This window comes from Orbicella franksi, chromosome 9 (genome assembly GCF_964199315.1).
Source record: "Orbicella franksi chromosome 9, jaOrbFran1.1, whole genome shotgun sequence".
Classification (NCBI taxonomy): Eukaryota; Metazoa; Cnidaria; class Anthozoa; order Scleractinia; family Merulinidae; genus Orbicella; species Orbicella franksi.
In genome coordinates this window covers 6,869,061-6,895,467 of record NC_138153.1, presented here as the reverse complement: position 1 = coordinate 6,895,467, position 26,407 = coordinate 6,869,061, and the positions used below count along the sequence as shown (strand labels likewise).

General features: G+C 38.5%; 1 protein-coding gene and 1 pseudogene across 1 annotated transcript; one reads left to right on the top strand and one right to left on the bottom strand.

The window, feature by feature from the left end:
• LOC145497507 (uncharacterized) overlaps positions 1-26,407 on the top strand; it is a 131,643-nt pseudogene that overhangs the window by 74,547 nt on the left and 30,689 nt on the right.
• On the bottom strand, positions 10,808-13,578 carry LOC145496861 (uncharacterized). Its single transcript, XM_081476626.1, has 3 exons — positions 13,473-13,578; positions 11,857-12,107; positions 10,808-11,263 (listed from the first exon to the last, which is right to left on the bottom strand). Exons 1-3 carry the CDS (start codon positions 13,561-13,563, stop codon positions 10,895-10,897), a joined length of 711 nt encoding a protein of 236 aa, XP_081332752.1. The 5' UTR covers positions 13,564-13,578; the 3' UTR covers positions 10,808-10,894.

The window sequence follows — 26,407 nt, the reverse complement described above, 5'->3', positions numbered from 1 at the left end:
ACGGTCATAAATAGGCTATCGAATTTTTGGTCAGGTCATAAAAAGGGTAGCAAAAAACGCAGATTTTGGTCATAAAGAGGGTAAGGGTTTTGGGCACTGGGCCGCACACTCCCACTCAACTTTCCTGGAAGTACCCCCTCCCGTTGGGCCAATTAGCAGGGGCCGAGGGCAAATCCCCTATCCCCCGCGCGCCGATCATTAGATTTGGCAAGATTTTCTCATTTCAATATTAATAATGAAAAACTCACCCATTAATTTTTTGGACTAGTGCAATCTTTTCAGAATGACCGAACGACGACAATCATTGCACCTTTTCAATTTTTATCTACCTTTCCTCGGAAAATATAAGGAGTTGCTAATACATGAGGGCGGAGGAAGCAGACATGGACCTAAAATTCACTTTTCCTTTCCCGTTATCAGCCGTCCGTTTTTTATAGAAAACACAATGGAAGAAAATCAAAAGATGGGATCAAGAAACCTCCCAAAAAGCCTCCATATCGAAGCGCGTGCAGACGTTGAGAGGCCGATTTCTCACTTCCCATTTTTTCTGACAACACCAGAATTATTGGCCATAAAAATAGTTTGTCTTTGATTTCTCCGCCTCGCGAAACATATGGTTAAGTGATGGCACACATCACTGGACAAACTATTTTTATGGCCAAAAATTCTGGTGTCGTCAGAAAAAATGGGAAGGGTAGTAGTCCTATAAACACAAAGTGAGAAATCGGCCTCTCGTCTCGGCAGTAAACGGTAAATGAAAACTTACGATTTTCTTCTTCTCCTAGTGCTACCTCTGCGGCAGAATTTATTGAAGGGTGAGGACGACGGCTACGGTTAATTTCTGCAGACCGGCGCCATTATTTACTTCTCGAGTCTCGCAAGTCTTGAGAATTGATCAACTTTAACGCAACCTTCACCTCAAAATTGGATCTAGAGTGTACACAAGTATTAAAGGAAGCTATTTGCCACTACGTATACTCAGAAGGTCAAGAAACGAACCTGAACGGAAGAAGATGTATTTTCACCGGGTGCTAGGGTTATGCAAATGCGCTTTGACACGAGCGATAGCTATGTAAACACACTGACTGTGGCAGATTTTAATCTGTCCTCGCGTGCAATCCAAGGAGATAGTGGTGGTCTAGTAAAAGATGACAACACGGGCAATGGTTAACTATTCATTCTTTTCATTGCATAATTTAATCTCTTCCTACTCAACAAGATTGTGTGCTCCCTGTGGTTCCAAGCCTTACGGAACCTTACGTATTAGGATAGAAATTGTCCTACCCCTACCCCCTAAAATGGGATGACAGCATTGCGTGACGAACAAACAAGGAACCGCTGCAAGCAAGGATTCAATCAACAATAGATCAAACCATGATCAAACGTAATATTTTGGTGTGGTGCAAAGCAAGCAACTATCTACAAATCACTCAGCAGTTTTTGACTAAGATGCAGTGGTGATCATATGTGTCGAAAGAGGGTCATAGATTCATGGTATTCGACCATTAAATAAGTTGACAGTTGGCGATGTACATCGGACGTTGTGTAAACAAAAGCAAACTTCTGCTTTATGTGCGACCAATGGTGACAGAAACACGTCATATCGGCTTTTGGACCTGCCTTTTACAGCAAATAAGGTTAGAACATTTCGAAATTATCAGCTCTGTGTCTATTTCAACTTAATATAGCTCAAGACATGTGGCGCGTGCTAAAATATATGTCTAACCCGTAAATTGAAATTTGACGACGGATGGTCAAATATCTGCATTTTTAACGTACTTTGAAAAGCTCTCGGGTCGCTCACAATCATTTGCCCAAAGAAATTTTTACAGGAATCTGTAGACCATCCTTCTGCTATTCAACCACCAGAAGCTTAATCCATTTGAAGGTTTCGCACATGGTGAAAATCAATTATTTTTACGAAGTACTTTCAAGTGAATGAAATACATGTCTTCGAAATTTAATTAATTTGCAGCCAACAAAAACCGCAACATTCCCTAAAATCAACCCAGTACACATTTAAACATTGCAGAAAAATATTTGAGTGTTTTAAAGACGGAAGAATGATGTGGTTTTGCATGCGAGGCTCTCAAACTTGTTTAATAAAATGGTGCGTCAAATGACGATTTTAACGGAATTTGGTAATTTGCATATTTCTTTGAAATAAAAGGATATTTTGCCAAAAAAACTATCCAGTAGTTTTTGTCATGCCCTAGCCTATCTACCGTAAAAATATGAGCAAAATCGAATTTTCGATCCTTACCGAGTTATTTTCCATATTTATGGACAGGGACTCTTAACAAATTGACGTCACTTTTTCGTGCGTCTGTCTTGTTATTGATCATGAATTTCGTCATAACATTGTCAAAGTAGCTGTGGATCCACGAGGCGATAGCCGAGAGGATCCGCAGACTACTTTGACAATGTTATAACGAAATTCATTGTCAATAACAGGACAGACGCATTAAAAACTGACGTCAATTTGTTTTTTACGATAAGAAATTGTCAAATTGTCCGCCCTCGCTCGCTGACGCATCGCATAAATTATAAATTCATGCGTCTGTCCGCTTATTGACAATAAAAAATTAGCCAATGAGCGCGCGAGAATTTCTGCAGTTATCGTAAAATTTAATATTGAATCACATTCAGACGTATATGATCAACCCATCACCCAAAGTATTTCTAGAGCGCTAAACAGCCACAAGAAAGGCGGAGTCGGAAGCAGTTTTGTTGTTAGGCGCTGGAGGACTATCGCCAGATATATTTATTTATGTAAACCAGGTTTATTTCCATAAGAGAAACCCGAGTACACGTAGTTATGCCTCTAGTTTTCATATGAAAGGTTTTGTACAAGGTCTTTTTTTTTGAGACAGAGACCCAAGGTAACTCGGAAATTATCTGTTCGTGGTATATCTTTTTAAGTTTGCTTTGGTTCAAAAGATATGTAATCCTACGATCATGTTTTGACGTCACAGCCTGACAAGTCCCAGGTTTTAACCTACCGTGATTTTTGACCCAGTCAGAAGAGAAATTCTATGTTTTCAGACGGTTAAAGCGAGGTAAAGGGAAAAAAACACGATATGATAGATACAACTTGTTTTTTCGATTTCCTTATCATGACCTCATGTAGATTCAATCAAGTACATTTTCAAAAAACAAAATCTGTCATATACACTCAATAGCAACAAATCGTTTCCTATAAACCGCAAAATGTCAATCTTAACTAGGCTTGTAATTAAGAAGATTTCCGCAGAACATTCGTGCAATAATGACAGATTTTAAGTTACAAAAAAAACCTCATGGCATGGTAATATTTTGAATACAGTTAAGAAGAATTTATTTAGACTTAAGCTCTCAAGCTGACCCCGTGAGAGAAAATTGGACTTGAAGTTATCAATATTTCAATAAAAACAGACGTTTTGCGTTAGTTAAAAACACAATAACACGCGCTTTAAGCATTCTTACGAGGTTTGTCATTGAGTTTCTCGAGAATGCTGGAGGATCTAATCGCGGGGTGAATTAGAGAAATGAACTAAAGTGAGTTGTTTGAAACAGTATTCCAAAAGTTAACGTGCTATGAGTAGATTTTTAGTAAATAACTTTTGCACTCATTAATCTAACTTTGAGAGTAATCCGTCTTAAAGTGTTTTGCTGTAAGTTTAATCGTGGGCTAGTCTTTTCGTATTATATAATTTGTAAGCATTAATTTTCTTTCAAAAAAAAAACTAGTATCACTCAGTTTGCTCTTCGTTGTCACCTTCTCGGCAATTCAAATTTGTGGAACTCTTAGAAGAGGCACATTTATCCAGGATTTCCATACGGTTTGAGATAGCAGTAGCAATAATAGTACATAATTTTGTTTTGTTTTATGTATTTTCCGAACGTAATGTTTGTAACTTTAATAATTATAAATACCTTACTATAAGGGACGGACCATCATTTTTTGGGAGGGAGGGGGGAGGGGGTTGGTTGGACAGTTTCCAAACAAAAATCCTGCGCAGCAAAAACTGTTAAAAAAAACGAGCAAGTGCTTTCTACCATCCTATTGCCCACCAAAAAATTTCATGCACAACCTAAAGGTGAGAAAAATTTCCATGCCTCAGAAAACTGCCTAACCCCCGCTACCCTCAAAAATTAATGGTTCATCTCTAATGTAAATGTCATGGATCTATTTGTTTTCAATAGCGCATATATCGACATGGTAACTATAACTGTGACTATAATGATTTTTACATGTAATGTAAAACATTTGTAGTATTAATTTTACAAAAAGCACAACAAAAAAGACAAGACAAAACACTAATAACAATAGTTCATTCTACAGATCTACCAGGCTTTGCTCTTCTCTTCTATTTACAGCTTTATAATTACTAGATTACGAATACGTTTTTGACAAAAATGGAGTAATGAAGAAAACGTATCAACTATGTGATTTATATTATTGTACGTGTAATTTCCTGATGAGTTGAATGGCTCCCTGGAATTCGTTTTATTATATCTTATCCTGATACGCAGTTCAAATATATGATCTTTCATATATTCACTTGTAATCTTCACCATCTACGAGTATATTACGAACTCACAATGTGACCAGCTCCCAGTTCGCTTGATAGCTCAGTTGGTAGAGCACTGCACCGGTATCGCAGAGGTCAGAGGTTCGAATTCCGTTCAGGTCTGGATTTTTTTCAGGCTTTAATTTCACATCTGCTTAAGTTGTGTGTATAACTGTGATGATCAGTCTTCATATCTTTTTCCGCAGTTCAAATATATAAATTTCATATATTCACTTGTAAAATGAACAATGATAGGGCAGATGGCCATCGCCATAGCTTTGCTTGGATTTAACGATCTTGGACGTTCGGTGAACCCTACTTTTCTTTCCAGAAACAGATTTTGTATACAATTATCTCCCCATTGTCCAAAAATGAACAAAAATTCAATGAGGGAAGTTTTAAAAAATTGCGAGATTTCTCTCCACAGGACATCGAATCATGCCATCTTGCGGCTGCAAGGCGCGTGAAACTATGGTCGCTAAATGTGAACTTGTTCTTTGAGGAACCTCACCAGTTGACTAAATTCACTCAATAGGCCCACTTAAACAATATTTGGCAGAGAACATTTCACTTCAAAGATCTAATTGCAAAAATTTTGGGCTTACAGACACTGTGCCCTTATTCGCTAACGAAGCCCGACTTTTTCAGACTTAGGGTGTTCTTCCGGGCATGTTCTCTCCAAAACGAAGTCAGTGACCCCCCATTTTTTTTTACATTTCTGATATAACTAACTTATCATCTTACAGTTAAAAGTCTCAGAAAAAAAATCAATATTGGAAAACTTTCGCGCGAACTTCCTTAAACCCCATCCAGACACATTAAGTGGAGTTTTTTCTTGTTTTCCTTGTCACTGACTTTCTTAGTTTTCTTCTAAAGGTCTCGGCCGGACTCCTGAAGGCGTGTCTTTTATCAGCTTCAAGGCCGAAGAGTTTTCGTACCTGAACATTACCAGTCTTGGCTTAGAGCATGTCCTAAACGACACTGAGTGTGGGTTTGCCTGTTTAGGAATCACTTCATGCTTTTCTTGTAACCTGGCTGCATTCTCTGATATCAACGGGAAACTGTTGTGTGAACTGCTCCCATCTGACAAGTTCAACCACTCGGACAATTTTACCGGTAGCCCGTTTTGCCATCACTTCAGTATTCCAGTGAGTAAAAACTGATTATTGTTCTCACTTTTATCCCAAGGGGATCAAAAATTTTTCTTAAAATTCAGCCAGAAGCGCCATTGTCTATTACTCACGGCATGCAGTTTGTGCACGATGTTTTATTGCTCGATCAGAATCAGGCTCGGAAAATACACCGAGTGTCATGTTCAACTCTGAGGTTGTGTGGAGGAAGTATCTCATTAGGTTGATGCCGAAGGAAAACGCTATGGTTTTGTCGAACAGAGGCTTGAAAAAAGGTTATTTAAACACATAGTTTAGGACCTTTAGCATATCACTCTTGGGTGAAGTAGGTATCCTCAATTACGATTTACTCTATCTTTGACTACCAAACCGATACAAGACAAACGTAAAACGATAAAATCAGAAGAAAATGCTTCTTCCACCTTTTTGACACACTAAAACTGTAAACTTTTATAAAATTGTTCCTTCTTACTGAACGGGTTGAAACTAGAGAAATATCAAACAACGAGTACCTGTTACCTAATACTTCGACGGCATGTCTGACGAGTTTGATGGAATCATGGTTCGTATTTTTACGAGACGAATTGCGAAGTCGAGACGAAATACGTATTTAAATCCGGCCATAACAGGGTTGTCTCTTTAGTTTTTTAACTGACCAGGTGACGCCAATTTAAATGGGAGATTTTAAAAGCTTTGTCTCTTAGAACTAACTTTTTCCAATTGAACAAGTACGAACTATTTTTGGTAAAAACAGAATCCCTGCTCCTGCATTCCTGGTATGAACAATGCAACATGTGTGGCCAAGTACGAAGATGGTGATTATCAGTGCGCATGCGCTCCGGGATATGTTGGAAAGTACTGTGAAATGGTTATTTCAACGCATTAGTTTGACATATACTTGACTTTTTTTATCGTTTCCTACTGTCACGACGAGATTTATTGGGTTCTGAAAACTGACTTTGAGCTAGTGAATAGCGAAAAGTCAGAAGGGGGTCTAGCTTTAATCCAAGCCAACTTAACCGCAGGGTAAAAATAATTTGATGCTTCTTGACAGGAAACGTGTTAAAGACAGCATCTACCTGTCAACGGAATCATTCCGAAAATCAAGCTAATTAAAAAGCTTGGAAACATTTCTGGCGCTAATCTACGGAACTCAGACTTATATATAAAGCAATGGTACTCGCGATAGCTTTTTCACTGTCAAAACGGGAAAACACTCGGGTTTTTCGCTTTTAACTGAACCGTGTTGTTTTTTTAACCGTAAAAACGTTCACACGGAAATGTTTCCGTTTATAAACTAACGCCTAACAAAGCGGAGAAGAGGAGAACATTGGGGTTTGTGGCGTTATTGGATAATTTTTCTTGCGGTATTGCAGTATTCTCCGAGCCTGCGGGAAGCGGTGTTTTAACATTTTGGACGGTATTAAAAATTATCTTTTAAGTCCTTCAACGTTTTCCAATGCCTTTTCCAGTTTCCCATTGAAAAGGAGTAAGTTATTTTTTTGTTAATAATTAGCCAACACGCGAATGGATGTTACTTATTTTGCTTATTTTGTCTAAATCGAAAATTACAAATTCCTCATTGCTATTCCCGTGTTATTTGTTCTAAACTTGACATACAGAGTAGTGGTTTCGGTATGACATTGAATTTTGACCGATTGAAGTGTGATTGAAGTTGTTCCAAGTGTGACCTATTTTTCCAAGTGTGACCATGTTTTGCAAGTGTACCCCTTTTTCCAAAGTGTGACCCATTTTTTCCAAGAGTCACCAACTTTTCTAAGTGTGACTTATCTTTCCAAGTATTGACCCTTTTTTTCAAGTTTTACCAGGAGTCATAACCGGGGACGGAGACCGTAAGTCTCGGGATTCGCGCGCACCTATGATATGGGACAATTTTTCTATTTTTAGAACAAATTGCGCCATCCTGACGTCATATATCCGCGCGGATTCACGCACATGTCAGGGGCTCTCGCGTGGATGTTGTCACGTTGCGTGATCAAATAGTGAGAGTTGAGAGATTCTCTTGCGTATTTTTCACAGCGATGGCAGGGAATAAGGCAGGGAATACGAACCAGGGCGCTTATATGTAGTTTTATGCTCTGAGCTAACGGAAAAGGTGGGTTTTTCAGGGTCGAAAACAAGACTTCAATCTCGCGCTGGGAATGAATAATAAGATCTGCTCACGCTAGTTGCAAGCTTACGCGTATGTTTTTGCGTTTGTTCTGAATTAAGAATATAGCAAGAAAACTCTCTACTCTGGTATCGAGTTAATTTGTGAGTTTCTCAGACAACGGTTAATCATACCCAAAACCTGTTTTGATGGTTTCTTATTGTTTCTGCTTGTTTGGTGAGTTTGCAAAAGTTTTTGATAGGAAAGTCTGACGCGTACAATTAGCTCATTTGCATAGTGCAGCTCGTGCACTTTCAAGTCCGAGTTGGTGTTTTCAATTGTCAACAAATCTTGAAAAAGATTTCTTTCGTTATCTTTTGTGCTGAGATGCTGCAACAAAAATCACGAACGCAAAAAAGGCTCCTAACATCATTTGTGTTTCTTCAACATAAGCATAGTGAAGTTTTACACTGCGAAAATGAAAGGAGTTTTGATAACTCGATCAACAAAATCGAAATCGTAATTCCAAGTTGATTAAAGAAAGCGTCATCGTAACTTTGCTCATTATTTCTATACTATTCACATATTTTCAGCTAAGCTTTTAATATGTTCTCAAACATTTATCAATCTCAAACATATTTAAAAACTATAGAGCTATTGTTTGAGTTCGATGTACGCTTTCACACGAAAGTGCGGCGGAAGTACAATTTGTCATGTTTACTGACTGTACAAGACACGCAACGGCGGGCGCTCTCATTCATCGACAACAGAGAATTTACTGGATTTTTACACGAATAAAACTGAGCAGTATCTATGGACGTAAAGTTATTAAGCCTTGATGAAACATCAAGCGTTGCTTATAATTCAAGCGAAACTCAAACTAGCAATTATTTTGTTTTACGTTTCGGTCGCGATAGACTGACAAATTCCTCGCAAGCGTGTGACAAGAGGAGCTAGGAAACTATGAAGTCTTGCTGTGTAATGGAAAAGCTGTTAATCTTCAACATATGTAAAATTTAAAGTGGAGTAATGTACACCTCATGTAAAAGAAGCATCCGTCGGAACACAACTTGGTCAGCGATATATATAAGCTTACAGCGGAACATACCTAAATTCGACACTGTCTTACTTCACTCAGACTGGGGCCGCCTGCGACGAAAATACTTAAGCAAAATTCCAACAGACGTAAACGCGTTGAGTTGTGGGCCAAAAACATGAAAAATTTCGGGAATTTCGGACGCCATTTCCCCCGCGCGACATCCGCAAAAATCCTCGCAGCATGTACGCGCGTGTGCCGCAGGTGATGGCGCAATTTGTTCTAAAAATAGAATTATTGTCCCATATCATGGGGACAACCCCAATACTTGAAATGGCGCGCGCTTACGGTCTCCGTCCCCGATTATGGCTCCTGGTTTTACCTATATTTTCAAATGTGACCCATTTTTCCAAGTTTGACCAATTTCTCCAAATATGACCCTTTTTTCCAAGTGCTACTGATTGTTCCAAGTGTGACCCTTTTTTTCATGTTTGACGCACGTTTCCAAATGTGACCCACTTTTCTAAGCGTGACCCATTTTTCCAAGGGTGACCCTTTTTGTCAAGTGTGACCCGTTTTTCCAAGTGTAACCCAGTTTTCCACGTGTGAAAAGTTTTTCTAAGTGTGACCCAATTTTCCATGTGTGACCCTTTTCTGCAAGTATCATCTCTTTTTTCCAAGTGTGGACCATTTTTCCAAGTGTGAGTCATTAAAATAAAATAAAAAACGCTTTTCCGAATATGGCGCCCTATTTCCCAAAGAACCAAAGTTTACTAATCAAGTTCGTTGCCGGTGGGATTTGAACGGGCGGATGAGATCAACATCGCTATGTCTTCTTGATCTCTAGCAAACGTTGTAGGGAAATTTTAATTACTTGTCTGGTTTGTCTTTGACACGCCGTTAAACTTTGAGAGTTGATAAAACATTCATTAATTCTCTTCGCTAAAATAGACATAACTTTTGAAAGAAGCAAAAAAAAAGAAATTCTTTGACACTGTGTTTTGGTCTGATTACCGGGCAACATTCTCTCCAAATTTCAGCGAAAAACGTTGAAACTTCTCCGGAAACGAACTCAAAATGTACGCCTAAAATTTTCTTTTCGAGATACGAAAAAACTATAGTTTGGGGTGTTCTTCCGGTTTAATGAGATAAGTACACAAAACGTGGGAAAATAATGACGCCTTGACCGATAAAGTGACGGCTCATTTTACTTTAACAAAATATAGCTCGTATTAATAATACAACGGAGTCTCAATTGCTGCCTTCGGCGGGAAATATCCTTTGCCAGATCTGAATTCCATCGCTCGTGCGCCCAGGTTGGTGAGAATATAATTTTCGCTTCTTTCTTTCTTTCGATTTTTAAAACGCCTAAGCTTAGTTTGAGATGCTGCAGACAAAGAAAGAGCGCACTCCTAAACAACGTGAAGGAAACCCACGAGATACCGATTGAGTTGAGATGTTACTGTTACCGCTTCGAACGGAGAAAGCGCAGCCAAAGAAGCGATGCTTGGAGAATATCAAACATCTTCCTCAACCAGTGCAAGCAGCTTCTCCTGCTCGAAGCAGGAACCTTTGTCGCTAGCAGCCAACGCATCAGCCCTATTGTGATAGAATGTTTTTGAAACCTTTTCCCTCTGACTTTTTCCTTCGTGGTGCTTCCTTGGCACTTGCAAATGGACATGAGCTTTTGCCCTTCTTCGACGACATATTTAAGCTTACATCAGCAATCTACAAACTGAGAACACTCAGAACAGCTCGTCGGCTACCAAACACAAACGTTTGACAATCGTACGTACGCGGCAATCTGTGAAGCAAGTTTTTAATGCAAATTTATTCCTCATGACAACTCGTTGACAGCTATCAATTAGAGGTAATAATGGAAAGAAAAGTTTTTCGTATATAACTTTGCTTAGAATCAATCTTTTTTCATACCTTTTTTTTCGCTGAAGCGCTAACTATGGCTGAAGCGCCCACCAAAATGAAAATTTGGCGGTTACAAGATTTGTCATGATTTTTGGTAGCGCCAAACAAAGTTCATCAGCTTTGTCTGGAGTGTTAACGGGACTTATCGCAGACCAACGCTAATGAGTCTGTTGCTAAGGGGGCGATGACCATTCGTGTTGAAAGCCACGCCCAGGTAACTTGCACTAGTTGATGCCGTACGGAAGTAAGGCGAGTTTCCATCACCGCACCAGGAATTGCAGTCCTTGTAACAATTCTGCGTGTGACCTGAAACGAAGAATCCAGCGTAGAACGAGGTATTGCAGATCAACAGCTGGTAATCGTAAGCGTTATTTGCTCCCACGCTGTTCCACTTTCCATAGGTGCCAGCATTTTTCCCATAGTTATCAGCGGCCGTTATGGACTGGTTGACTAATCGCTTGAAGTAGGTCTTGTTTCCAGTTTGATGATCAACAAAAATAATTTCTGTAAACTGAAACAATACCAACAAAAACAAGTTGTTCCTTATTGCTTTTTAAACTTGTTTACACGTCTGAGAGAGAGATTTTGAGCTTGTAAAACCAACAGCTTCCAAATTTACTTTCTAAGCAGTGAAATAAGTTCCAGTTGGCGGTACGAAAGGAACATACATAGATTTCTTATCAAATTTTGACCATTTTGTTGTTCATCCGCTGAGTGAGTCTTTGCATAGAAATGTGTTTCAGAAGTGCTTTCGCATCCCTGTCTCAGGCTAAGAATTTTAAGACAAAGAAGTGTATTTTTTGCAATTTTATTTCTTCTTTTTCTCTTCAGGTTTGGTTTCAACAGAGAAGATATGTCAAAAACTGGAGAACGAGTCTCATCACATTTCCAAACACCTGCAAGTTTATCAAAAATATTTCGACTCGCTTCTCCGTGTTTTGAAATGCGATGAAACGCTTTCTTTCGTGGTTGGTACATTATAACAAGGAGAAGAGTAGTGCATAACCATTTTATGTCGTTCGGTTTTATCGCTTTAAACTTGCCACGATAAAATGTACTGATAGTAAATAATATGTTGCTACTGAAAGAAATATATTAACTTACCGGGATGTTGTTACAGTTGGTCCTGTAGCCGTCACTTCCATATGGAAATTGAGCGCTGTATGTGACTTTAGTCTTGGGTTTGACATATTCATCAGTAGTGTAACACATGGTCCATCCTCCATTGTATGACGTCATGTCACAGTTGGCCAGAAATGCATTTGAATGGCTTCCTCCATCCGGGTCCAACCAGTACATGCCATCTCCCTCGGATTTACCCCGGTTCTTGATCTCCTCACAGGTAACTCCAACACCTGGTCACAAAACAAATATAACACGACTGCAACGAGATCGTCAAGGAAGAGTTGTGAGAGCCCTATCCTTCATTAAAAATTAACTTACAACACATGCAGAGAGGAAGCCACATCAGCCTTCGCTGGGTTACATACGGGTCCTTTATCCAGCGCTATCTAGGTCGAATTGGAATTTGGAAATGCTATATATATCGGGAGAGAAACCCACGGGGCAAGCGAGAACCAACAATAAACTCAACCAACATATGACATTGATAGTTCGTATAGAGTGATCGTCCGTGTAACCTACAGCGACGTTACGACACACTTACTGACCAACGTGAAAGACAGAGACGAACCTAACAACAGACAGGGAGCAGTTTACAAGATCAAATGCTCCGACTGCCAGGCTTCCTACATTGGTGAGACTGGCAGAAACCTTAACACGAGACTGACTGAACACAAACGAGCCACGAGAAATGGTGATGCCAACAATCACATTGCTGTACATCATCAACTAACAAACCACAACATTGACTTGGAATCTGCTGAGTGCTTAACTTACAGTACAAACTATTTTCAACGACTGACTCTGGAAGGCTGGTACACTAACCTAGAACAAACGCCTCTTAACAGATGTCAACAACTACCGGCGCCTTACAAACGACTTATCCATGACGGAAACGAAACCGACAAACGGACTTCTAACAGACCGACTTAACAATACACGGACCAAAACCCGACCTATTTGACTACAATAGACGGATCGAAACCCACCAATGACTGATGACAAACTTTACACGAGTCTTTCAGCCAATACCATCATGGCAATACTGACCAATCACGTTCAACGGACCAGACTTATAACATCATCGACTGACAAACACTATTCACTTGACTCTGAAGATGACTTCCGCTCAGGTTGTCGAAACGTCAGTCACCAACAACAGTTCTTTTCAGAAGTACACTCACCCGGACGATCACTCTATACGAACTACTGATACTCCTGGGTTCAAACCATTTACTATGAGATGACATTGAGCTGGAAATTGAACTAAGGTCACCATGATAGGTGGCGAGGGCTCTCACCACTGCCTTATCGCTGCTGCCCAATGATGAAAAGACTGTTTACTAAGTGTCGCTCCTTCTTAGTCAGATTTGACTGGTCACCGTATCTGTCACAGGCACGATAGTTTGTGGAGCAGACCTCGAAAATTAAGGAGTCTTGCCTTGTAATATAATAGCAAGCGAAATTAATGAACAAGTTTTCGATCTACAAAATGACGATGACGCATACCGAGGGTGAGCTGGGATGAAGTGAGGTGATATGATATAACATGAAATAATATTAAATATAACACGTCAATGTGTTACGTGTTAAAATACCCGTTTCGCAGTGTTTTCCAAAATATCTTGGAGCGCATGCGCACTGATAATCGCCATCTTCGTACTTGGCCACACAAGTTGCATTGTTCATACAAGGATTACTGGAACAAGGACTCTGTTTTCAGGGGGAAAAAAAGCATGGTGTTGACATGTAAGCGCTAATAGTTTGTTTTTAGATTAGATTTACGCCAGTTGAGTAAATCCAGTTTACGCCAGTTTATATCAACTGACATGACTTCAGTCATCCATGAAGACGTTTTGTAAAAACTGTTTGTAAGTGTCCAATTTAGAGAAACTATCATCTTATGGATAATCACAATTTTCAATCATTAAACCTGTGAACATCTTCCATTGCAAGAAACTTTTTCGCAGATCTGCGAAAGTTTACGAACTTATTTAGACCGTTCGCGTTTCTCTGAATGCATGTTGTTTAATATAAAAACAGAATCAATTCTTCGCTTACCCAGGGGCGGGGGAGAACACTCTGCGACGCCTGGCACTTTTTGTGTATCTGAATCATCCAACAAAAAATGACGTCACATCCGGTAAAAAAGAGCGCTGAGCGGCAAAATCAAATTTGAACATGGCATAATCGTTCTCTCAGTAAGTAAAATGGTAATATTTTGCAATCGGCCGGATATTTTTAACGTTATATTTGGCCACGATAAACAAAATTTTGTCTTCTTCCTCGTCATATCAGTTTGTTTGAAGGACAGGGTAATTATTTATTCAAAAGCACGCTGTTTTGAAGGCGTGTTTTTTACGAAATGTCGCCATTTCTTCCTCGCTGAATTCCACAGGAGTCATCGTTTGTGTGGAAATAATGAATTCTAGGTAAGTTGCACTCAATTCAAATATCCTATTCTCTTAGGTAGGCATTACACTAAGAAAAATGCACAATGACAGGTTTCTAGACATGGGGGAACCTTATTAACAGAAGCGCCTTTTTTAAAATTTACTCTTGCCAAACACTCGAGAGTACTTGAGTGCTGTTAATCGTATCACTGCAAGAATAGACCCACACAGATAACGCGCTTTGCAGAACTTTCTTGCCGATCGACACTAACACAAACTCGTGTGTTTGCTCATGACTCAAACTGATGCCATAAAATATGTTACGATTGGTTAAGAACCTTAAACAAGATATGTTTTCCCTAAGCAATCCCTTAATTGATAAACGCTTCGTTACAGGCAGGCCGTGAACCCCTTAAAAAAAAGCAAGAGGATTAGTTTTAACGGCGATTAAGTAATTTGGACATGTCGTGGTTTTTTCTCATTTATAATCAAATTTATTTTTCCGTTTCAACAGTGTTTGACGTCAGCAGCGCTAAGTTCCAATACCCCCCCCCCCCAACTGAGGTCAAGCATGCACCTTTAATTTCCTCAAACCCTCTCATTTGCCCTGTTTGCAGACCAAGTTCCTCATCTATTAATCCCTGTCATATTGGCAACCTATTTTGAAAGGTTACTAAAATATTGTGCATTATATTTCAGTGTGCTTTCTCTTTGTAATCTTACGTCAAGATATTTCAATCCCTAAGGAAACGAGAGAACACTAGCAATACTGACAATTTTCAGTAATTCATCACTTTCAATATGCCATCTAAACAAATTGTTCGTAAACAGTAGTGAAATTTCATGCCCCTACACCTAGCCATAAAAGGAAGTCTGGGAACAGGCAATAGCAACAGTGACACTGCCAGGCTGGTGAATTTTACAAGCTAATGAACTCATGTCTAACAATGATGGGTGATGATGAAGCATGGTGCAGTGAAACTGAAGAATCAGACTGTGAGTGACAGTGATAGAGTCAGTGTCGTGAGAGTGATGCTAGTGTCTGTGAACTTGGACCAGATCAGCAAAGAAAAGGTTTTGTACTAGAAATTGACAGAGAGCAACAAGTTTGTGCTAAAAAACTGAAGAAGCTGGCTCAGACCAGTCTTAAAGCCAGCATCTACTTACAGTACTTGTCAAGAGTTCCTGACTTGTGTATGTGGGAAGGTTCTCTGTAATGACCTATATGGGGAGGCTCAGCTCACGATGAGTACCTTTTTCAGGCTTCAGGTATAAACTTAATGATAGGGATTTCACAAGTTGAGGTGTATGAAAGGGTAGGAAAATCTGTCATTTAGGGATTCCATTCTTCTGGTTCTAAAATGTTGTTGAAAAGCTCTCATTTACTCTCCTCAGCCAGAATGAAGAGATTCTATAACATTATTTATTAACTTCTTTCCAAGGGAATAGAAAAGGGATGCAGTATTCTTAAATAGGTTTGTTAAGGGGGTACATTTACCCTTTTGCAATGTAAGGTCGACAAAAGAGGTGCCATTTCTATCAAAATGGTACAAATGTATACAAAAGGGTAAGGGTTAATGGACCTTGAGATAAGGCCTTTCCATTTAAAACTTTGTAGAATACCCCTCCCCCCCCCCTCCCAGCTTGTGAAACAAAGATGTTCAAATTATTGTTTTATGAAAAAAGGCAATTATTAAAAAACAAAACAGTGCCAAGAGATTAAGTGATTGTCAATGCAAGTTTCCATTTGTATTTTGAATTAAAATGGGTATAACATGATCCTCAAGTATACTATGCAGCTTCACAGAGAGGCCCAAACTGATGATGAAAACATATGTTTCAACACTTAAAATTCTATTGTTGCTTCTTCCCTTGTACCTTGTGATCTTTGTAGGGAAATTCTGAAAAGGTCCCCACCCCCTGACCCCCCCCCCCCCCAAAAAAAAAAATTCAAATTTTATATACAAATCACTTTTTTATCTTGAAAATGGTCTCAGAAACAACAAAACATTTTTATGGCTAGCTAAACTAATTATTAGGAAAATAAAAATGTTCAAGGAAAAAATGAACAGGAAGAAGCAACAACAAATTAACTTTTTTTTTTCAGAAGAGCTACTACTTGTACATTTTTCTAACTTACATGTAGGTCAACATAATTTGTTTTCGCAATTTACCACAAAAGAAAACACCACAGAAAGGAGAACTATAGTTGTGGCATCTGAGCTACATTTTTAAATGGAAACATTTCCCATAAAAAATTTCCAAATTATATTCTTACCAGTACAACAAAATACCAACTATATTTTGCAAAGAAGTATACTTAATTAATAAAATTGATGTAGTGAAATTTCCTATTTAATTTTTGTACACCTGATCTTACAGAGTGCAACCTTTGGTTTAACTGGTTCACTTTACCGTTAAGGAATAATTAAATAAATCACACCAGAGTGGCTTTGTATCTTTATTATAATTCTCATTATGAGTAGAGAAATCACACTTGTACACTGGTCCACTGATCAATACTCTTACGTGTATGTTAAACATGGGAAAGCAGGTTGCATCATCTAATCATAACATTGTATGCCTATGTGGGGTGTATATGCCAGGAGGTAACCACCTAAGAAAAGACAAACATAAATTATGTCATTGTTTCAATGACTCACCCTAAGTGGGTATTATGTTCATTACCACCTTAAAAAACAAGATATATTAAAGTATAATTTTTAACTCTGCTTTAAACTTTTCAAACCTACAATTTGTTTTCACATTCAGAGAGGTTCTTAAATTCACAAGCACACCACCCACCCCCCTCAGCCCCAATTCCTACTCTCCCATAGCCAGGATCCCATTTCAACCCTCCAATAAATCAGTAATTTTTTTTCTAATTTTGGTCTGACTTAGATTCATCTCCACTCAGCCATGAAAGCAATGGTGGTAGATTTCTGTATATTTGTTGGTCTAGTTCACTATTGTTCTCAGATTCCCACCTCCCTTTTGACAGAATTAAATTCCATTAAAAAATAAACTACAGTAGTTTAATCAAATTAATGCAGAGGCAAACATTGAACCAGAAAATACTATAATTTTGGTATGAACGATACCAAAGTATAACTTACATAATTAATATCACATCTTTTCTATTGTAATTTAAGACAGTGCAGCTACTAATAGATTGACCACAAAAACCTAAAAACATGACTTTAGAAACACAGGTAAGTGAGAATATTGCCAGTTTCGCTTTTGCCACCAACCACTCTGCATTTAAAAAAAAATACATGCAAGATAATGACAAAGCAATAACAAAACCAGCCAACCAACCTCTGGCAATTCAATAAACACACCAAATTCCCCTGCAAAATTCTCTTCAACACCTTATAGTACATGTAAATGTCAGCAGCATAAATTCAACTCAATGATTTGGCATGCTACTATCATCAAATGTTTACCCCTTAATTCAGAATTTTTAGGAGTATCAAATAGAATTCCACTATAGATTGCAAATGTTGTTTACCTTAACAAATATTTGCATTAATTCTGGAGATATTTAAGTTTAAAATGTGTAAAATATATGCAAATGAGAGGACTGATGATGTCATACACCAAACCCAATATTACATCAAGTGCAGACCATATATACAGCAGAGATCATTGAAACTTGGTAGCCTTATAGTTTTACAGGCAACACACTAATATGGCTATAAAAATATGTTCCCAATTATTGGCAACTCAATCTTTTCCAGTCCCCTCTAACGCAATTTCAATAATGCAGTGATTTTCAGCTTGAAAAACATTAATCAAGGCCATGAGGTGGCCAGAAAAGCCTAGAATATCAGGGAAGGTCTGAAATGCAGTCTGTTGCCATGGTAACAAAACTGTTAATCTCATATTATGTAGCACATCTGCAAATTGCATCGTAATAGCACTGTCCCCACTGGAGCCCATGGTTCAGTAGTTTACTTGGACAATAAATTTCATAACTTTACTGGGGGACTGGATGATCTAACTGGTATGTGGGAGATTCCCAGAATATTTGCAAGAATGTATGACTATCTCTTCACAGGTATTCATTAATAAATAAATAAATAAATAAATAAATAGACACTAACACTACTAACATGATTGAGTTTGGAAAATATATATATTTTTAGTTTATGATATTTTGAAAAATTCCCCTGTCCCATCTAACATGCTGATCTTCTTTAATTTGGTACTTGAAATTGATAACAAGGATGCTACACCTTGGCAACTCGTTGGCCAGGATATATTGCACAGTGTTCACATCAGATAATGGGTCTGTACATATTATTTATGTATTTATTAAACAGAGATCTCTCCATCCCATCCCTATGGAAATTCCAATTTTTATTAATACTTTTCTTTAAAAAGTTTGGCTTTTGAGACCCTCCCCATCCCTGGAATTTCCACTAATCTCCTTGGGGTGGGTATGGACATTTTCTAGAACCACACAATAAAACAAATAAACAAACTTTAAGATAAAATGTTGAAGTATAAGTCAGTGGGACATATATACATTGATCAACTTATAAAGACATGATTGATCATTGCAACGTACTATACACAACTTAAGCAAAGGTGAAATTATAGCCTGAAAAAAAAATTAGGTGTGAACTGGATTCTAACCCATGACCTCTGTGATACCGGTGTGATAACTTAATTAATTAAAGTTCTATGCTACAACATACCAAACTGCTAATTTATTATGAAGTGACACAGCTAAAGGAGAGTTGTCAAGAAATCAACTTTTTTGTGAATTCTAAGATCAATATGAGTCTTCTAAATTTAAGATTATTATACCTAACAAAAGACATACAGTAGGGCACTGCACTGTGTGCTCTCTCTACGCACTCTTCCAGGCAGGATAGTAATACATATACATGTACTTTTTTTTTTTGTTTGGAATATACTGTTACTGCATGGTCATACAAGAGGTACTAGTTGCTGCTGAGTAGTCTTAAAATACGTGAACTAAGTGTGACAAAATATAATGTATACTAAATCTGCACCAGTTCAGTACAATTTAATACCAAATTTTAATCAGCCGCAAAAAAAAAAATTGTTAGCACCAGATATTACATGTACTTTGTGAAGGCTTCTGGAGGGGTTATACTTTTATAAAGTACCTGGTAGCAAGTACTATTTTGATTTACTAAAGCAAGACTGTAGTAACTGCTAAGAAAATGTGTTTTGTACATCCCAGAAAAATTGGGTGGGGGTCAGTGCAGCCCTCTTCACAAAAGTTAAACTCTTAACCTATTTATGACCATAATCTGTGATTTTCCCTACCCCATTTATGACTGTTGCAACTGCTACAGTTGCCCTAAACATAAGTTTTGAAGGACTTTTGTCGATGGTCTTATCAATAATGATGAAAATTGAGGTAGCTTATTCTAAAAAACATAACAAATTAAAGACTAGAGGGCAAAAGCCTTACCCTAGAGTATTCATGACCAAAACAGCTGAATAACCATACCCTTTGGACCTGCACAGCTGTATATAGCACATAGAGGAGAGTTCCCCCCCCCCCCTACCGCTGGAGCAGGAATCAAAATATTATTGCCTTGATAAAATAATAAAGATAAAATCTCAAAATAATCAAGAGTTACATATATGCAGGGGACTTCACTAACAAAATGATGCCTGTTGCTTGCTGTAAATTGTATATAAATTACTCCTACAATGTGCCAGAATTCTGTTAATCTGGTCACCAACAGGTCACAAAAATCTGACTGTATATTAATTAATAAATAAGAAAATGACCGACTGAGCTTTTGTTTGAGCCAGAATAGAGTGGCCATAATAACTAAGTGGCTGTGTTAATGGGGGTGGCTGTATGGTGAGGTACATTCCACAGTAGTGATAAAGATGACACTCTCAAACACCAGTACCCATAAAGAGTTTGGACAGTATATTTCGCATAATCAGTTGGAAGAGGAAGAGGGAAAATGGAAATAAAATAGAATGGCTCTTGTGTACCAGAGACAACCCTTTCCCCGAGTTACCCTGGCGGAGCTAACTTTTCACTTATTTCTTTGCAAAATTCAACCAACCGTTTACACGAGGATGACGAACCAGACTTGGGGGTGAGACAATTCAGGTGGGCAAGTTGACTCGCCTTGGCAGCTAAAGTAACCAACAACTTTTCTTTGAGTATACATAAACACTTTGGCTCGCCTAACTGGAACAACTCTCGGCATGGCAAGTGTCACGTAATGCCTAGATTTAAGATTTAAAGCAGCAATTTGTATCAAAGAAGAGAAAATTAACTTAGCAAAACCCACTCTGATCAAATGAGTGAGGGAAACTTAAACAAAGAGGGATAGCTGCACATTTGATTATTCAATAAGAGTTACGAATAATCATGCAGGGTCAACTTTTACTCGGCCTACATGGGCTACATTTTCTCATACAAACACTCGATAAAGTTGCCTCAGGGGGAGGGTTATCCCGGGTACCCGAGACCATACAAATGGGACCTGTGTTGCCTCAAAGAACACCCCCACGATTTTCAAAGGGGAAGGTCCATAAACAGGACCTTAACTTAGGGCAGCTTCAATGGCAGATTCCCTCTGATGGCTTGGATTTGAATAATTGATTTAATTACTTTTAAAGAGGACTAGAACTTAAAAATCTTGCTCGAATTTCGATCCAGCGAGGCATAAGTCTCCATGCCGTGAATCAAGTTTTTACTGGGCGTTTTAAAAGCACTCACCAAAGAGAAAGAGACTGATGACCCCAAACTACCGATACATATGTACTGTATCTTACTGAAAACAACAATCTTCGACGAGAGATGTAGCAATGTGGGATACTGACCTTCAGCATGCGATCCAGCTTGTCTCTTCTACCAATACACGTGAGCCAAGAGCAACAAAAGCTCTGGTGACAGCGACTTTCGGAGCTAAACGGCTTCTGTTAATTATGTTCCCGTAGTACACAGTGCAAACTATGGCCAGCAATACTTCATCCAGGTTGTTGTTAACATTATAGGCTATTGCAATTATTGTTATCACTAAATCACGAACAACAAGAACCAAAAGTCGGAACAACACCAGTTTTGCAAATGTGGAAAATTCGCCCGACGATGACGGAAGGCTCTCCGTTATTTTGCTTCAAAACAATAATAAACTTTTCTCTTTTCCCGAAATTTTTGCTTCAAAAGTCGAAGTAATGTGTCTGCAACATCCTTCCATACTCAATATAAAATGAAACGAAACTGATGGTTTACAAATAGAGGGAAATCATGAGTAATCGAAACGCCATTTTCTCGCTTTGTGAAGCGAGCCGCGAAGCGCAGTTTAAACCGGATGTGACGTCATTTTTTGTTGGATGATGCCTATACGAAAATTTCAGGAGTCTTCTGCCCCGCCCCTGCGCTTACCGAAATACTGAAGTGATGGTAAAACAGACTGCCGGTAAAATTGTCCGAGTTGTTGAACTTGTCAGATGGGAGCAGTTCACACAAAAATTTTCCGTTGATATCGGGGAATGCAACCACGTTATATGAAAAACACGACGGAATTTCTAAACAGGTAAACCCGCAGTCGATGCTGTCGTCGACGAGGTCAGAACCAAGACTGGTAATGTTCAAGAAACTGAACATGTGAAGCTTGTAGTTAACAAACGCCACGCCTGGTGGAGAGCCTCGGCTGAGACCTAAGAAAAAAATTCAGGTGTTCTAAGTAGCTAATACTTCTCTCGTTGGAGGCGTGGTGGCCTCATGGTTAGTGTGCTCGTCTTCGGATCGAGCGGTCCGGGTTCGAGCCCTGGCCGGAGACATTGTGTTGTGTTTTTGGGCAAGAGACTTTACTCTCACAGTGCCTCTGTCCACCCAGGTGTATAAATGGTTACCGGCAAACTTAATGCTGGGAGTAACCCTGCGATGGTAAACCGGGATACTGCTCCGGCCTAATGGGCCCCTTAGCTCGTATACAGACTTTATCTGCTATTATTGTAAATTTAATTCTAAACCTCGGATATGTAATTCTTGTTTTTTCATTGGTTCGACAAATCTCGCTTACACAACTGTGTTTGACCTTACATGGAAAATTGGTGGCAGCAAGTTTCGCTAAGCTTAAAAAGCAAAAATTGCTTCGGGGAGCTTTTTACCGCATAAATACAAGAAATAAAAAGCAGCGCAATTCCGAAAACTACAGAAAAGCAACAGAATTTCAAACTTAACTTGGTAACGTAGAGTTTTATACGCAGTGTTACCGCATAAATAATGTTACCGCATAAATACAAGAAATAAAAAGCAACGCAATTTCGAAAACTACAGAAAAGCAACAGAATTTCAAAATTAACTTGGTAACGTAGAGTTTTATACGCAATGTTTAATGCGAAAGGCTTGAAAAGGTACGACAAAAGCGACTGAATGAAGAAGAAAGGGAGCTAAATCTATGGGAAGATCAAATTTCGTAAGTAAGTTTAGCGTTTCAGTAAGTCTGTTAGCTTACATTTGGGCCTTATCCATTCATATTTCATAGAATACTGAATAACATCAGTGAAGTGAAATTAAATTGATGGATTCTGAGCAACACAACTGCTGGCTATTGATGATGACAGACGCGCAAACAAGGAAATTTTCGACTCCGCCATTTCAACGACTTGCACAGGACGTACAAATTTAATCAAGGCTATTATTTCGGATCTATTCGTAAACCCTTCTCGTTTGTCACAATTTCTTAAAATATCGCCGAGTTAAGAGGATATGGTGCGAGGAATATTGCAGAAGAAAGCTCTATTTCGCTCGCTTTACTGACATGCTTCATTCAGCACAAAAAGTGAACAACGCGAGGGAAATTTTCACGCCTTCTTCTCTTCTCTCTTCTGCTTAAGTCCACATTTTCCAGTCGATTGAAGAATTAAGAAAACAGTTATTCCATTGGCTCTTTTGGACATAAGAAGATTATAATAAACTCGACGCTACGCGCTTCGCTTGTTATTTAATATCTCATATCGCGCGAGTATCGTGAAATACTTGTTAAATATCCCTTTAGAGCGGAGCGCATATGACTAACTTTTAATTCAGTAATCAATGTTTTCAACAGTTCCTCATTAAGCAACTGAGATATGCCAACCAAATAAGCTAGCACTTTCCAGGGTTAATTAATTTACTATAATCATTCTTTCCTTATGAGGAAAGCGTTAGTCTCTTGCTTTAAGACACCTTCGATTTAGAAGTGTTTGAAGTCTACTATTGCAATAGCAAATTCTGTAACAAAAACTAGAGTACCAGTTTGATTATCTCCCGGCAGACGAGTTGTATGTTCCCTCGCTTTCTTATGACGTTTGCCAACTTTTAAATGAAAAGTTAATAATATATAGAGCGTATGAATTAAAAATATAAGCAACCACAATTGTAAGGTTTAATTTTCATGGAAGAGTTTTTTCTACCCGGAACCCAATAACTGCTCTTATATATCATACCCTAATTTCTAGCATTCCCTGAATTACCGTACACTTACAACATCTACTGTTACAAAATTTGTGAAAAGTTCTGGGAGTAATAACAAATTATAACAGAGAGTTCCTCTGTAATAGAAGTTAATACAGACAATGACAGTTATAATAACATAGCAAAATCCTACGTACCTGAAGAATGCTTTAAGGAAAAGGCTAATACCATCATTGCAACAATACGTCTGCTTAACACTGGGAGCCCAAGCTCCCAAGCCCAAGCTCCGTTCTCCATTCTTCCAAGCTGAACGGTATCAAATAAATCTTCTCTTATCTCTTAGCAAGCTTTTGTGTTTTCTTTAATACTCTATATTGGAGTTCCCGTTAGAAATTAAATTAAAATTTCAGAACTCTGAACATCTGCCAAGTTTATTTGTTTGCTTGAGGTGCATAGGATAAAAAAGCTAGAAACGCTATTGGTTATTTTGAAAAATATATCGTATAACCAAATGACATGTTTTTCCTGATATAAAAACATTGCATTACTAACGAACGTTTCTAAATGTTAGCAATTGCTATTATGTCTGTTGCTGTCCATCAGAGCAATCGTCATACATTTTGTTTTAATGCATGAGCGGATGGTAACGCTTCAAATTGGAAATTCAGATTATCCTCACTGCAAATATATATTAGGTCGTTAATAATTTAACAAAAATGAGTTGTAACCAAACATTTACTCATCACAAACCTTGCAGGAAATAAATCTGGCTCATGATTTTTCGATAGAGAACAGTCTTATGGGCATCTCAAACAGTTTACATGTCTCATGGGTAACTCATCCTTCTTCCACATTTTTTGTCCGATTAGTGTAACTGAAGACTACTGCGACAAATTTGGCTTTGGTGCTGTCATTTTCCGCTTTTGTCTCGATGATCATTTATAATTCATCCCACTAAGTAAATTCCGCCCAACCGCAATAACAAAATAGCAAAATACATCCGCTCTGTTTTGCAAATAACACCTTCATGTTATCAGTATAAATTTTGTAAATTATAATAATAATAATAATAATAATAATAATAATAATAATAATAATAATAATAATTTTGTAGATTGCTGTTAACCACAGAACAACCCTCACATGTGGGAGGGCTTGGCAAAGTCTGGGTGTTCTGCGAACAATTCACTGCAGTTGACTCATTTGAGGCCGCGAGCGGACATTGCTGAGTGTCACAGCTCGGTTGAAGAGCAAGCAGGTTTTCCTTCGATGCAATGAAGTTGCCTAGTTTTTCTCGCAAGGTAGCGTAAACAGACCCTTGGGTTTGGACGGTATGAGTTGAAGAATACCACTTCTCTATGATATCACCAGCCTTGAATGAAAACATTTTATGGGCTGGACCTTCTGAGATTTCGCCATCTTCCGTAAACTCGAGTAATGTCTCGACCAGACAAATCAAATCTTTAGAATCCCCATACCACTTGAATTGATTCTTCTTGTCCAAGTACTTGAGTCGACTAGTCAAAGATGCAATTCATGATGAATTCTCGTTTGCAAGAGGCATTTTTAATGAATTGAAAACCGACTAGAATACAAAATAGCGGAGGGCGATAAAATACGTGAGAACTCTCTGAGAGTAGACAAGGGAAAAGAACCTGATCTCCAAAGATTACAGAAGAAATACATTATAACCGTCACTAGAGCACATCCTCCGATGTCCATTTTCTGTAATCTTAATTGTTCTAAATCTGCCGAATATCACATGTTACATGTAGCGACCGTCGCGGAAGTAGTATGTGTCAGGTGAATAGCCCGCTTGGTTCCACATGAACTGATTTAACGAGAAATGGTTGCAGAACCGATTTAATGAGATGCGTTATCATTATTAGCTCATTCAAGAGACCGGTGACATACCCTGGTATTCGATAATGCAAATTTTTAACAAAACGAGCGGCTTGTCGTTGTGCACCTTAGATCTGGATGTCACGGATTTCCTTTTAGGTATGCGAATCACATACCCTGGTATTCGATAATAAATTGTATACCCAAGATCTGGATGTCATCAATTTCCTTTTGGGTAGGTGAATCCCACACAGGTGGCCTGTTACTAATGAATGACAAGAGTTTTCTTAAATGTGTTCCAGATGCCCTCGGATAAATGCAACAGAATAAAGTAAAACTTTATTTAGCCACCGGGTCAGCCTTCGTGATAATGCTAGTAACATATAAAGAATATAAAACTTGATCGAGGTCTGTAAAGAGTTCCACTTCTAAATATTTATTTTGTTTACGGCGTTTATTTGTTGTGCATTTCTCCTTTGCGCGGGACCTCCTTCGACTTTTTCCTCTTTGGACTCATTGAAGAGCGCCGTCTGATAATTGACTTCATTAGGAGCCTAGGAAGCTTAAGCCCAGTCGTCCACACTACACCGGAGGAATTTAAAAACGCATTAATCACCGGTCGGTTTTTTTTTTTCTTTTTTTTTTTTTTCAGGAAATCTCGGCTAGGGAAATCACGTGGTTTTCCTGATCCTATCGAAAAGGCCCGTTTTATATATTTCCGTCCACACGAAAACTCAAAGCCGGCGTTTTCAAATTCCTCCGGTTTGAAGAGCGTTTTCGAAAAGCTCCGTTTTCGTGACGGATTACTCTGGACCGTTGGCCAAACCGTGGAAATAAAGCTGTATGCGTTTTTAAAATTCCTCCGGCGTAGTGTGGACGGGGT